The sequence below is a fragment of the Lathamus discolor genome, chromosome 2 (genome assembly GCF_037157495.1).
Source record: "Lathamus discolor isolate bLatDis1 chromosome 2, bLatDis1.hap1, whole genome shotgun sequence".
Taxonomy (NCBI): domain Eukaryota; kingdom Metazoa; phylum Chordata; class Aves; order Psittaciformes; family Psittacidae; genus Lathamus; species Lathamus discolor.
The window spans coordinates 150,153,645-150,168,334 of NC_088885.1; the positions used below are offsets into that span (position 1 = coordinate 150,153,645).

The 14,690-nt window shown below is 48.7% G+C and overlaps 1 protein-coding gene and 1 long non-coding RNA gene across 5 annotated transcripts; one reads left to right on the top strand and one right to left on the bottom strand.

Annotated features, from left to right (window-relative positions):
• Nucleotides 1-705: 705 nt before the first annotated feature.
• LOC136008962 (uncharacterized) lies at nucleotides 706-2,786 on the bottom strand. 2 transcript variants are annotated; one of them, XR_010610294.1, is made up of 3 exons: nucleotides 2,524-2,786; nucleotides 1,951-2,098; nucleotides 706-1,052 (listed from the first exon to the last, which is right to left on the bottom strand). It is a non-coding gene; the product is annotated as an uncharacterized LOC136008962 (long non-coding RNA). The 2 variants fall into 2 exon arrangements; XR_010610293.1 differs by lacking the exon at nucleotides 2,524-2,786 and having other exon boundaries at nucleotides 1,951-2,517.
• Nucleotides 1,506-8,337, top strand: MYC (MYC proto-oncogene, bHLH transcription factor). Of its 3 annotated transcripts, none has more exons than XM_065668951.1 (3): nucleotides 1,506-1,576; nucleotides 5,526-6,228; nucleotides 7,192-8,337. In XM_065668951.1, exons 2-3 carry the CDS (start codon nucleotides 5,541-5,543, stop codon nucleotides 7,752-7,754), a joined length of 1,251 nt encoding a protein of 416 aa, XP_065525023.1. In that variant the 5' UTR covers nucleotides 1,506-1,576; nucleotides 5,526-5,540; the 3' UTR covers nucleotides 7,755-8,337. The 3 variants fall into 3 exon arrangements, with proteins under 3 accessions (XP_065525023.1, XP_065525021.1, XP_065525022.1); XM_065668949.1 differs by lacking the exon at nucleotides 1,506-1,576 and adding an exon at nucleotides 4,300-4,592; XM_065668950.1 differs by lacking the exon at nucleotides 1,506-1,576 and having other exon boundaries at nucleotides 5,087-6,228.
• The last annotated feature ends 6,353 nt before the right edge of the window (nucleotides 8,338-14,690 follow it).

Below are 14,690 nucleotides of genomic sequence, written 5' to 3' on the forward strand. Positions count from 1 at the left end.
GTTGTCTTCAATTTTACAACCACATAGAATAGGATAAAGCAGGACAAATACATACTGATCAATGTGTGACTAATGGCAGACCTCCTTTAAAAACTGGCAATGGTTTTATTTCACTGAAGACTTGATTTCATACACACTGTGAAACTGAAGAGCCAACACCTAAACTGTTTGGGCTTAACAATCAATAGACAAAATAAGTCCTAGCTCTGGACACTGGGCAGGATCATTTCAAATCTCCTTGGGTCTGGGTTGAAGACTGGTGTTTGCAGCCCAAGCCAGAGGAGCAGCTCAGGATCTGTCCTAATGCTCTTGAGGACAAAACTCACTTTTCTGGGATTTCAGTGTGTTTCTGTGAGTGCGGGGGGAATAATTTAATGTCAGCATAACACTTTATTTCCCCGGCCCTTTCCCCATTTAGTTTTCCTCTATTTCCTTCTGTGCATTTCCCTTTTCCTGTTGGGAATAAACTGTCTGAATTTCTCCATTGTGAGGATCATGAGAAGCATGGTGCAGAGGAAGAGCCTGACATGTTTGCTACACATCATTGAGAGCACAAGGGAAAGTCAAATAAGTTACACCAGATGTCACTTTCACTGACCCCATGATACCACTGCCTGAAGATGGACATCTACAAGGTGAGGTTGCAAACAGCCTTGGCTTCCAGCAGCAGATGAGACCTTAGCATTTGATACACACTACCTCTGGTTTAAAACTAGAACGTTTTATTTCATTTTATGATCCTGTGGTGATCCTCTCATTCATATTTACTGATGACATTTTTACACATCATCCACAAAACTCACTGCTTTCTCCCGCACCCTTTATTTACCATGCCAAAGACTTGTAGCCCATGGCTGGGGCTGCTGTACTTGGCTGGCGAAGATAGAAAGTGCAGTGATGCTTGTCTTGCTATGTCTTCAACACTAGGTGTATTTTGGGTTCTGTTTTTCACCACAGTGCACAGTGGCCCTCCCGGATGTCTGTCTTTCTTCTTCATGCTGGGGAAGTCCATTGAGAATGTACGTGTCAGTGCAGCATGAGTCTTTCAGAGCCTGAAAGAGGAGGGGTAGGAAGATGTTACTAATTTAGTCAATGCTGCGCAGCTTGTAGAAACACTGTCAGCTTCTGCCTACCCACATCTCACCTATTGTTAAAGATATTGGAGCCACTGAAAGAGATGAAAAAGTAACCGGTTTATTTTCTGGCTCTTATAGTCATAGGGCAAACTTGATTCTTCTTGATTCTCTAGTGTGGGGCAGCCTTTGGGGCTGGGGTCTTTTAGGATAGCAGTAGAGGCAGGATTCTAACAGCTCTGGGTGCAAGGACCACTTCTGTTTCGGTAAACCTCTCATAGAAGGAGTGAGAACTTTCCAGGACTAGTTAATACCTGGTTAGTGCTTTCCCATTTCTCACCAATGGAAGACAAGTCACCTGCAAAGCCTATGGGGAGTCAAGAGAAAACTTCAGCAGAAACTGCTGTAAGTATCTGCGAGCTTATGGTGACCCGGCACCTATCAGGCAGCTTATTGTCCACTGAAAAAGAAACGGCAGGCGTCTCCTGAAAGCAATCCATGAGGTAGGTGGTACAGGCACGTGTAACAGTATGAGTTGTCTCAGAGGTTTCCAGACACAGAGGTGTGAGAGGTTTTTCCACCATCTCCACTTCTCTCTCAGGTTTTCCTTTCGTTTCTGCTTCTCAGAGGTTCCCACTCTGCCATCAGACATAAATTCCACCCAGGCTCCCAGCTCAGCCCCCCTTCCCTTTCCTATTTATCACTTTCCTATTTATCACTTTCCTATTTATCACTAAATGCCCCGTGTCAAAACAATCCCATTGACTCTGCTGTCTCCTTAACATTATAGTTGTGTATTTATTCTTTCCATATAGCAGCTATTTTGTCAAAATGGCCTTTTTACTGGAGATTTATACTTACTGATTTCATACCTCACCTGTGTTCCTGTACAGCTGGGGCTGGACAGAAGAAATCAGAGCGAAACATCCTACTTCATCCACACGAAAACTGTCACATAAGACCCGCGCTGGTACACCTCCGAGTTGGCTCCCCAAGAAAAAGCACATTTGCAGTCTGCACGAGACCTGTAGAAATCCCATAGAATATCTTAAAGACTGTTTCCTCTGAAGGCTGCATTGTTTCGATAGCACGTTTCTTCCAATCCTCCTTTCCTGTTTTCCTCTTTGTGTGAACACAGGGTATTTTAAGAGTCCATCTGCTCTTGTTGCTTACTCCTCACTTCAAGTCATAATCCTCTATGATACTACAGTTAGTTGCTTTGACTAGGATAATATTGCAGTCAGGAATGGGGTTATAATTTTCAACCCTATCTGTACCAGAGTGCTTTCAAAATACTCCTACTGTTACCAGCTCCAGGTGAACTTCAATGGCTTTTGCAATTTTGAGGGCATTTATGATGCATCTGGCTACTTTGGTGCTGTTCTTACACAGATAAAGGTGCCCACACTGCATTTTACACCAGTTGTAACTAGATTAATTTGGATCTTACACCTTTCTGACTGAGATCGGGCCTTCCTTTCGTCACGTTATTTCCATTCATAGCAGCAAGGTCTACTATAGACAGAGGGTGATGGCATTTAAAAATAGCTCTCTATATCTTAAGCCATTTCTGAGCAAGGGCAAATCCGATGCTGAAAATATCAGTAGGTGAAGCATCTGCATCATGACTGCACCGCTGCTCTCGGCTGGTTTATCATCCTGTCTGCATGAAACTGCCCCTTCTTCACGAACGGGATGTGGGACAGGAGAGAACGGTCCAGATTCTGGACCATTTGAAGCCTTATGCTTGCTTTTGTTTATAGGCAAACAGCAACGGGGGTTACGGGGGGGGGGGGACGACAACACTTTACCGGGGGTATTTTGGGGGGGGGGGGGTGCAGGACAGACGCCACCGTTGGGGGCGGGGGAGCCGCAGGTGCCGGGGCGGGGCTGCGCCGCCTCCCGCGGGCCGGGCCGGCCGGCAGAGGGCGCGATGGCCTCACGGTAGCGGCAGCCGGGGGAAAGCGGCGGCCAGGGGGGAGCTGCCGCCCTGTCCCCGGGCCGGTGCCTTCGGCTTAGGGGAGAGCTGTCGGGGGGGGGGGGGGGGGAGGGATAAATGTACAGATAGGAATAGAAACCCCGCATGGGACAGGCGCTTGGGAGCGGGTTGGGGGGGTTACACCATAACGGGGTGTCCCCCATCTCCTGCGAGTGCGGTGGACGGCGCGGGAGGGGGGCGGCAGGACCCCCGGGGCTCGGTGGGGGAACTGCAGGTGCGGGAGCGGTGCCTGCAAGTGCGGTGGGAGGGGGCGGCGGTGCCCGTGCGGGCAGCGGCAGCTAACAGTGTGCGGGGCCGGGGTACCGCTGTGACCTGCTACAAACGGGGTGGGGGCGCCCCGTCGGGGATCGGCAGCCGCCGCAGTTCCGCTCCTCATAGGGGATGGCAAAAATGGAGAAGGGGGGCTCACAGAAGGGCGGGGAAGAAGGGGCCTCCGGTGGGGTCAGAATGGGGCGGGGGCACCCCCGGGGGCTGTCAAAGGGGAAGCGGTTGCAAGGTGACCCCCGTGGGGCTCTGCCCCCACCCCCCCGCAGCCTCCTTCTCCCGGTTTAATCCCCTGCAGACGCCGGCAGAGGCGGGATAATCAAGGGGCGACCGGGGCGGGGGGTGCCCGAACTATCCACGCTCCTTTGTGCCGGGAGCCAGCGCCTCCCCCGCCGGCCCTGCCCCCCGGGGGCCAGCTCGCCCTCCGAGCCCGGGGCGAGTCGGGGAAGGGAGAGGAGGAAGCCCCTTCCCCTGCAGCCACCATCGGGCGGCATAGCGCTGTGTCCCTGCCGGGAAGCGGGCGGGAGGAGGGGAACGGCGAGGAGCTGCCTTTTAATCCCTACTAGTATTTTTTTTTACTATGTTTACTTCCGACCTCTCCTTGCCCGGCTCGTAGTAAAAAGGAGAAAAAAAATAGTAAAATAAATAGAAAGGGCCGCGGAGCGCTGCATCGCCGCCCCCCGGCGCCTCCGGCCCGGCGCAGAAGCAGCCAAGCGCGCCCGCGGATCAATCCGCAGCCAAGCGCGGCTCAGGGTGGTGGAAAAGAAACCGGGGGGGGGTATCGCGGAGCAGCGCGGCCGCCCCCTCGCGGCGCGCACTCCCCACGGCGGGAGCGCGGAGCCTGCGCGGCGGCAAGCAGCGGGCGGGGAGCGGCGGCGCGCACGGCGAGAGCGCGCATGGGGCCCCGCGGTGCTGCCCCCGCCCCCCGCGGCACCTCCCGCCCGCCCCTCGCCTGCGCTTTAAAGCTACTAAAGTTCTATTGTACCGGACAGAGCGTGCCGCCCGCCTTGGACATACAGCCTGCGCACCCCGGGATAGGCGGCTTCTCTCCGCTGCGCTGAGTGGGTTTTTTAAACCGTGGTGGACGAAGAGATCAGCGTTCTCCCTGCGATTTGTCTTTTCGCCCCCTCCGTCCTTTCCGGCGGTGCTGCTTTTTTAATTTTTATTATATATTTTTTCCCCTTGTTTTGTTGCTCTCCGCACCGCCTGCAATAATCGCTTCGTTACGTCTCGCAGCTGGCGCGTTGGAGAAGCCGGTGAGTTGCGGGGCTCTGCTCTTCCCATCACTCGATCCCCGCGGTTGTGGCGTTTGGACTGACACGGGCCGGTGACACCCGGGCTGCCGCGGACGTGGATATCGGCGGTCCCTCGGCTGCTGGGGCACCGCCGCTCCCATCTTTTTTCTTGCGCTCGGATTTTATTTAATTTTTTTTTGTGTGTGTGTGGGGGGGAGGTTGTTGGGGGCTTTTTAGGATTTTTTTTTTTTTTTTTTTTCCTTGGAGGAGCATTTGCTTCTCCCGCTTACGCGCGGGCAGGTTCTGGTTATTGCACGTATCGCTTATATACGTATATACATGCGTATATGTATGTATATGTAACATGATTTGGTAAAGTTTGCCCAGGCTTCTGCCTGTCCCCGTGTGTTGCCCGCACGCCCAGGTGGGTGGCTGAGGGGCAGCCCGGTTCCCTTCTGGAAGCTGCCCGGCTTCCTCCTGCCCGGGACGCAGGAGGCGGGATGGGGATGGCGCTGCGGCCCCGGGAGGGAGGGAAGGGAAGGGAAGGGTCTGCGTGCCGGTGCCGCCGGAGCGCTACTCCGGGTGAGCGCGGCAGCGGCGGCGGGCTCGGAGCTAAGCCGAGCCTGAGCGGCCGAGCTGCAGGAGCCCCCAGCAGCGGGGAGGGTGGTCCGGGAGCCGGCAGCCGACCCCGCGGTAGATCAGGTCGCGCCGCCCGGTTGTCCCGTTGTTGGAAGGGGGTGAAGGGAGGCCGTGCCTTTATTTTTTGTATTATTATATAAGGTTTTTAATTGCCAAACGAGTCTGCGCGTTCCCCCGGCGCGGGGAGCGGGAGGGAGCGCTGCGCGCCGCGAGGTCCGGTGGTCCCGCCGAGGCCGGGGGGAGCTGGTCCCCGCGGCGGAACGCGGCTCACCCGGGAACCCCTCTCCCTCCCTCCCCCCTCCCTCCTGCCTGCAGGCACCAGCCGCCGCGATGCCGCTCAGCGCCGGCTTCCCCAGCAAGAACTACGATTACGACTACGACTCGGTGCAGCCCTACTTCTACTTCGAGGAGGAGGAAGAGAACTTCTACCTGGCGGCGCAGCAGCGGGGCAGCGAGCTACAGCCCCCCGCCCCGTCCGAGGACATCTGGAAGAAGTTTGAATTGCTGCCCACGCCGCCCCTCTCCCCGAGCCGCCGCTCCAGCCTTGCCGCTGCCTCCTGCTTCCCTTCCACCGCCGACCAGCTGGAGATCGTGACCGAGCTCCTCGGGGGAGACATGGTCAACCAAAGCTTCATCTGCGATCCGGACGACGAGTCCTTCGTCAAGTCCATCATCATTCAGGACTGCATGTGGAGCGGCTTCTCCGCCGCCGCCAAGCTGGAGAAGGTGGTCTCCGAGAAGCTGGCTTCCTACCAGGCGGCCCGCCGGGAAGGGGGCCCCAACGCCCGCCCTGGCCCAACACCCGCCGGGCCACCGCCGCCCGGCCTCGCCGCGCCCCCCGCCGTTTCGGCCGGCCTCTACCTGCACGACCTGGGCGCTGCCGCCGCCGACTGCATCGACCCCTCGGTGGTCTTCCCATACCCGCTCAGCGAGCGCGCCCCACGAGCTGGCCCCCCCGGCTCCAGCCCCGCGTCCCTGCTGGGCGACGACACGCCGCCGACCACCAGCAGCGACTCGGGTGAGTGGGGACATGGGGGACACCCGCGGGGGTAGCGGGGATGCAGCCCCCCGCCTGCCCTCCCTATTCCCCTCCCTCCGGCATGGGCTCTTTCAAATGCCACGTTAGCGAGGCTTCCGATGAGTTTATTTCCTGGAAAAACAGCCCAGTTTTCCCTCCAGGAGCGGAGGGAGGAGGGGGAGGATAAGAAAAATAAGGAGGGAGGAAGGAGAAACTTTCCTATCGGGGTCCCGGTGGAGCTGGTGCCCGGTGCCCCTTGTGGGCCGGGAAGGAGTTAACTCCTGCCCGAGAGCCGCGGGGGAATGTGCAGTCGGGGAGGTGCTAGTGAAAGTGGCTGCCGAGGAGTGAATGGGGCTGGGAAAGTTTCAGAAATGCTTCCTTAGGTATTTGACAGCGTGTTCCGCTCCCTCGTAAATTTGGGTTGAGAGTGAGTTTCTCCTCGAAGCGTTGCAGCCTTTCCCCCCCCCCCCCCTTTTTTTCTTTTCCCCTCCCTTTGGTTTTCCACAAATTAGCAGATCAAGAGAGATTCAGAAAATGTCTCTGAATACACATGTGTGTTAAGTAAGCTTTCTTTTGAGGCGTGGCCAAAGCCTTCTAAATCCTTAATTAAGGGCAGCTTGAGTCTGGGAGCTTTATTGCGCTGTACTGCTGACAGCCGAGGTTAAACTTTCCTGCTATCTTTCATGTGCTCCTCGGAATTGCACAAGATCGCTGCAACTTTTGAAATCGGGGAGCTGGGGTTTGGAGTGCTGTTGGTCGGTGTGTCCTATTGCATTTGCAGACTTGTTTCCTTAATAGAAAGGCTCTTGGGAGAGGTGAAGTCCAGCAACATCAACTGGGTTTGAGAAGGGGGTTTGTCAATGGGTTCCTCTTTACGCAGCTCAGAGTAACCTTCTCTTATAAATAGTGGTCTTCAGTGTATTTGCACAGATCAGCTTATGAATCTTTTTCCTTCCCTTGCAGAAGAAGAACAAGAGGAAGATGAGGAAATTGATGTTGTCACATTAGCTGAAGCGAATGAATCTGAATCCAGCACAGAGTCCAGCACAGAGACATCAGAAGAGCACAGTAAGCCCCACCACAGCCCGCTGGTTCTCAAACGGTGTCATGTCAACATCCATCAGCACAATTATGCCGCTCCTCCCTCCACCAAGGTTGACTACCCAGCTGCAAAAAGGCTAAAGTTGGACAGTGGCAGAGTTCTCAAACAGATCAGCAACAATCGAAAATGCTCAAGTCCCCGCACATCGGATTCAGAGGAGAACGACAAGAGGCGAACACACAATGTCTTGGAGCGTCAGAGGAGAAATGAGCTGAAGCTGAGTTTCTTTGCCTTGCGTGACCAGATACCTGAGGTGGCCAACAACGAAAAGGCACCCAAGGTTGTCATCCTGAAAAAAGCAACGGAGTACGTTCTTTCCATCCAGTCAGATGAACACAGACTGATCGCAGAGAAAGAGCAGTTGAGGCGAAGGAGAGAACAGTTGAAACACAAACTCGAGCAGCTAAGGAACTCTTGTGCATAGGAGCTCTTGGGCATCGCTTAGAATATCTCAAACCAGACAGAAACTATGATAAAATATTACTGTTTCCAATATCACTCATGAACTACACCAGTCCATCAAGTATGGAACTATTGCAACTGCATGCTGTGCGATTTAACTTGAGACTACACAACCTTGGCTGAATCTCCCAAAGGTTTGGCCAGAACCTCAAAACTGCCTCATAATTGACACTTTGGGCATAAGGGATGATGGGACATTCTTCATGCTTGGAGATGAACTCTTCAACTTTTTTTCTTTTAAAATTTTGTATTTAAGGCATTTTTTTCATATGAGAATCCCAAAAAAGGGTTGTCCCTAGATTGCTGTATATATTTACACATCTTATTGCCATGTAAATACCTTTAATAAAGCCTTTATAGAAAAATGTGCAACATTAATGCGCAACAGTTGTGGCAACTGGATTTATACTTGTCTTGAACTTCTGTGCCATAACATTTCACAGTTTTGGTTTTTTTTTTTTATTTAAATACATTTTTTCTTTTAAAAATGATTTTTATTTTGGTTTTAGATAAATAAATATTTGCCCAAAATATAATTAGCTAAATCCTGTGTAAAGACTTTGCTTTGTCTCCCACTGTTGCCTTTAGATGCTTATTTCTGTAACATCCCTCTCTGTGTTATTGTGGCAGTGACCTGACAGAAGTCAAAGGGGAGTTAGGAGAGAGGAAATGATTATTGCATTGTAGCTTAGTAGGGAGTTGAGTTTCTTATCCCCTCTTCTGTTAAATTCAGGTAGATAAAATTGCTCGTGTAATGTGGTTTATCAGTTCAACTAGTATTGCCACCAGTGCCTCCATGGAGGTGATGGTAGCAATGTCTGTCCATGGTCATCTGCCTGCTTAAAATATAGTCAAGGTAGTGTATTTTTACACCAGTCACCCCAGCCTATGTGCTCTGCATTCTTTCCAAACATATATAATCGAATTTTCAGGACATGACCTTCATTTTGCACTAGGGACCTGAGTATGTATTTTGAGGGCTGCTTTGTAGTAGGCTCACCGTAATTGCTTCCTGTTTGATTTTGAGCAGAAGTTAAATGGGATAAGAAAATAAACTCTGAGGATGAGTGTTGAAATGGTTAAAACAACAGAGCGCTTTCCCTTTTGAAGTGCTGAAATCAGCAGAGCTAATCTTCCTGGTCAAACATCTTAACACTTTATTAACATGAATAGTTACTTGGGATTTCTAAGAACACAGAGTTCAAGGACACATGAAAGGGAGCAAAGAGAAAGAAGAGCTATTTCTTGCTTAGAAGAATATACTCAGGCAGAATCCTAACATTTGCTGGACATACTAAATCAGGAATTGTCTCATGATCAGCTTCAGATGGGCCATGAAGTACTTGCTTGACACAGTTCCTAAGATTAGATTTGATCTTTTTCTCCCTTCCTTTCACCCACTTAGCTCCACTTCGGTCAGAACTTCAGCAAGAAATCAATGAACCCTTTGATGTGGGGGCAGAAGGTGCTTTTCAAAAAGTTAAACCTTGTCCTTTTCAGTTTTCATAATTCCCATTAATTACATGCTTGGCTCTGATCCATCCATGGAGCAGTGCTGCCAGATAACACCAGTGCCAGCAGCCGGCTGCGGGTTCAGGTTTTCTATTGCTTTTGAGTATGGAGCAGGAAGAACAGTTAAGTGTGGGTGCATATGGGATGGGTGGAGGTAGTATTTATAGGCAGGGTAGATGCCAAAGGTCTCCTGCAAAGCTTAGGGTAACCATCCCAACAATTTTGCACATGTTGTTTCCAAAAGAAGGTGTCTAAATCCCATCAACGAAGTGTTTTAGGCATTAGGTTGAAGATTTTTTGGGGAAAAACAAAAAATCATTGTTAGAAGAACAGGAGAAAGCAAAGCTTTCTTATAGAAGTGGTCTGCAGTTGCTTTCTTCAGCATGTGATTCAGCTATTCACTTACGAGGAAAAGGAATGATGTGAAATGAAACCATTAATTGTATCTGAACTATAGATCAGGCCATCTTCCAGCTATGAATAACAGAAAAGTTCTACTTTATATTAGAGAGGATAACTTACTTCGAAAGAACATGAATTTCACTTGCCTGTTGGCATGCACCCAATTCCAGATAATGCTTCAGAACAGAAGCTGTTGATTGAGAATTTCTAACTGCATTCCCATCCCCCAAAACAAACCAAGAGGTGCAGATCCATCCACAAACTATGAAGAATGTCTGTCACCTTTAGGTCTCAGTGTTTGCAAACCCCCTCACTTCTTACCGTTGCATGAGTTTAGACCACAATGATTAATAAATCTCTCCATATTTGTCAGCTTCTTAAATCGTTTGGAGAATAGCTTTGCTTTTTCCTTTGATCTGTAGCAGGTCATCAGTCTTTTGTCGAACGGGAAACTTGCAGTTATTTCTTACTCTCATCTTCTAATTGAGCATCAGTTCTGCTTGCCACTTTCCTACTGGAAGAGCACACCAGGTCATGAATGTGGTCGCAAATTGCCACTCTAAAGGAGTATGATTTTAACGGACGATGCTTCGCATTTATGATATTTCTCACTTTGTTGAAGGATTGCAAAGTACCTAAATAATGTAGTAAAAAACAAGTGCCTATGGGGGCAGGGGTAAGAAACCTCTCCCAGTCACTAAACTGCTGCTACAATAAAGGGGAAAGTGGCTTCCACTTTCCGAGGAGAGGTTAGGATGTTCAGAAGAACATCCCACAGGGGTTTCTGGGCTGGATTCAGTTAGTAACGCATTGTACATGGATAGGAAAGTGTTGGGTTTTGCTGCTGTTCTGGAGCAATAAAGGAGATAAGCTCATAAAAGGAGCCTCAGAGCCTTGAAATAAAACGCAGTAACTATTTACAGTGCTTGCCAAACAGCTGTGCCAAAACAGTACTTGAAATACAAGGAGCATTTTAACTTCATCTCTCTGCTCCTGTACTTTCCCAGGAGTTTTCAAACTACTTGTCTTCCTGGAAAACATTAGGCAAAATATGGCATCAAAGGAAGCAAGAAACAAGCCACCACAGTGAAAATAAAATTGCCTTTATCACATGCCCTCTATTTTAATTTAATAATATTGATTTTTATGCTTCCAGCTTTATTTTTTTCCTGTGTGTAAGTTCTTTCTTTCCAGCCAACTAATAATCTAAGTGACTTCAATGTATCAATACAAAATCTGCTGGGAGAGCATTGGGATGTCTAAAAGCACCCGTGTCTGCTTAATTCATCCACCATCAGAGGCTGTGGAAATTCTGTGTTTCTTCCAGGGGAACAGATTGATGTCAGTGAAGGATGCTCTCGAAAATTTTATCACTGCCTGTAAAGAACTCCCTTTACTTGCCCCTGCTGTAACCACTCTTGCTCCTGTAGCACTTTGCAACCATTGCAGGCAGTTGAGAGATGGCAAACATTTCATCAGAGTTGTATTAAAAGGAGGATTTCAGGTAAGTGGGATTACTGTAAACTGGAAGTAAGCCAGGCCACTTCAGTTAAAATCTGAATTTATTCAAAACGGAAGGTAGAGGTGGTTGTTTCATCTACAGAGATGAGCCATCTTCGAATACGCTAATGTTTTTGGGGTTTTTTTGATTGATCTGTGTTAGAGTCATCTGCCAATGAATTACAAGAAAAATAAAACTGAAGTGGAGGGGTTTCTAATTCTTGGTAAGAGGCTCAGGATTTATTTTCTAGCTTACAGGTTTGCTATTTCCTTGTTTTAGAAGGACGTCTATGGGAGCTTCTGAAAAAGGCTCTGCTGACTGAAAACTAACCCCTGGTTTCCCCTTGAGGTTTCCACACAGACAAGGCCTAAGCTCACCTCAGGGAAAAAAAAAAAAAAACCAATAAAAATCAAGAAATTAGACAGATGAGCTGCAGAAGCTGGGTTTAATTTCCAGTACAAAATATTTGACATTTAGCAGCTTTTAAGTACATTTGTGACATTCACTTATCTCAGGCATAGCTGTAGAGTCAGTGAGGACAGGCAACAGCAAAGACATTATCCAAGATTTAGAATAACAGCTAGGAAGTCAAAGGGTATTTTCCTAATTCTGCCATTCACCTTCTAAAGAGACTGTGAACAAAGCAAGGGTGCAGGCGATTGGAGCATCTTGCTGGTGGCAGTGGCCTCAGTGGTGTGAGTAATGCACATCATAGAATCATTGAGGTTGGAAAAGACCTGTAAGATCAGTGAGTCCAACTAAACACTGTCAAGTCCACCGTGAAACCAAGTCCCTAATTGCCACATCTACATGTCCTTTAAATACCTCCAGGGATGGTGACTCAACTACTTACCTGGGCAGCCTGTTCCAATGCTTGACAATCTTTTTGGTGAAGACATTTTCCCTAATATCCAATCTAAACCTCCCCTGGTGCAGCTTGAGGCCATTTCCTCTTGTCCTATCGCTGTTACCTGGGAGAGGAGACTGACCCACACCTTATTACAATCTCCTTTCAGGTAGTTGTAGACATCCACAAGGTTCTCCCTGAGCCTCCTTTTCTCCAGGCCTAACACCCAAGTTCCCCCAGCTGTTCACTCCACACAGGACTTATTCTCCAGACCTGTCATCAGCTTCACTGCCTTTCTCTGGACCTGCCCCAGCACCTCAATGTCTCTCTTGTAGTGAGGGGCCCAGAACTGAACACAGGATTTGAGGTGCAGCCTCACCAGTGCCCAGTACAGGGGATGATCACTGCCCTGGCCCTACTGGCCGCACTATTGCTGATACAGGCCAGGATGCTGCTGGCCTTCTTGGCTGCCTGCACAAAAGCTGGGTCATGTTCAGCGGCATAAATCAGCATCCTCAGGTCCTTTTCCACCGAACAGCTTTTCAGCCACTCTTCCCTAAGCCTGTAGCATTACATGGGGTTGTTGTGACCCAAGTGCAAGACCCAGCACTTTGCCTTATTGAATCTCATACAATTGCACTTGGCCCATCAATCCAGCCTGTCCAGATTCCTCTGTAGAGCTTTCCTACCCTCAAGCAGATCAATATTCCCACCCTACTTGGTGTTGTCTGCAAATTTACTGAGGATATCCTCAATCCCCTTGTCCAGATCATTTATAAAGATATTAAACAGAACTGGCCCCAGTAGTGAGCCTGGGGGAACACCACTAGTAACTGGCTGCCAACTCCACTCACTGCTTCTCTTTGGGCTTGGCTTTACTAAAGTGTAGGTAGACAACATCCACAGGCTTTCCCTCATCCACTAAGCGGATCACATTGTCATAGAAGGCAATCAGGTTAGTCAAGCAGGACCTGCCTTTCATAAACCCATGCTAACTGGGCCTTTATCGCCTGGATGTTCTGCATGTGCTGCATGATGGCACTCAAGATTATCTGCTCCATAACCTTCCCTGGCACCAAGGTCAGACTGACAGGACTGCAGTTCCCTGAATCCTCCTTACAACCCTTCTTATCATGGGAGAGTTGCAGTTACTGCGCATCCAAGTGGAAACAAGACTGGGTGCGACACTGGGCAGGCACCATCTCTTCATTGCTTCTTGACTATATGACAGGGTATTTTTTCACATCTTTACAGACAAGCATCTTGTCTGCAAGTGTGTCCAGATTCCACCCTCCTAGGAAATGAGATAAGTTAGTTTTTCTGTGAAAAAAAAAAAAGATTATTACCTTTGCTGCTGAATGATAGTGCACATGAAAGTCTTATTTGCCACTTGCCAGAACTATTTAATATTTGTAGTTACTTAGCAAACCTTGCATCAAGTTGTGACCAATGCATGAGAGCCCGGGCTGCACAATACATCTACATGGTTGTGCTTGAAGCCATGAGAGAGGAGGGAGAAGTTGTTGACTGAGAGTGAAGCTGCGTGACTCTGGCTGACTTTGACGGCAAAGTATCTTATTCCCACAAGCACTGTTTCCAGTTTCCAGCTTGATACATAGAAGGATATATGGATATATGTGGAACTATTCCTTGTTCTACACAAGCCTAGGAAGAAGGAGCTAAGTTAGTTCCTAACATTATTTATTAAGGAGATTATATTTTGTTGCTAAATTCACCTTTCATTTAAGTCTCTCTACAGATCTTGCCATAGTTACCATTCTGTTGAATACTTTTCCATTCAATGCAAGATCTTCTTTTCAACCATGCGTAATTTCCATTTCAAACTTCTATGCACCAATTATGTGGAATTATTTTTTCCCTTGTTGTCATTTAAGCCCAGCTGGTAACTCAGCACCATGCAGCCAATCGCTCACTCACTTCTTCCCCTCTCCAGGCAGGATGGGGAGGAGAATCTAAAGAATGTAAACCCCACAGGTTGAGATAAGAACAGTTTAATAACTAAAGTACAATATACTACTACTACTAATAATAATAATGATAAGGGGAATAACAAGGGGAGAGAATATGAAACTAAGAAGGAAAAGGAAAAAAAAAACAATAAACACAAGTGATGCAAAATCACCATCGGCTGACTGATACCCACCCCGGATATGGAATACTCCTTTGGCTAGTTTGGGTCAGGTGTCCTGTCTTTGCTCCCTCCTGGCTTCTCGTGTCCCTCCTCACTGGCAGAACACGAGAGACTGCAAAGTCCTTGATTGGGGTAAGCATTACTGAGCAACAACTAAAACATCAGTGTGTTATCAGCTTTGTTCTCAGACTAAAGCCAAAATACAGACCTGCACCAGCTACTAGGAAGGGAAGAAAAAATAAAAGAACTGTTACAGCTGAAACCAGGACATCCCTATAGGATCAAAAAGTGGGAAAAAGAATAAATAAAGGATTAGGTGCTATGAATGAAGAGGCTTTAAAATAGAAGCTGCAAAACTGGAGTAATCCGACTGGGTAACAAAGAGTTCTGAGCAGAGAAATTAACAGTGCTTGGAACTAATTAGCCCCATCAGCTTCCCTCATGCTAATTTATCCATGATGAAAGAGGACAGAAATAGCAGGAG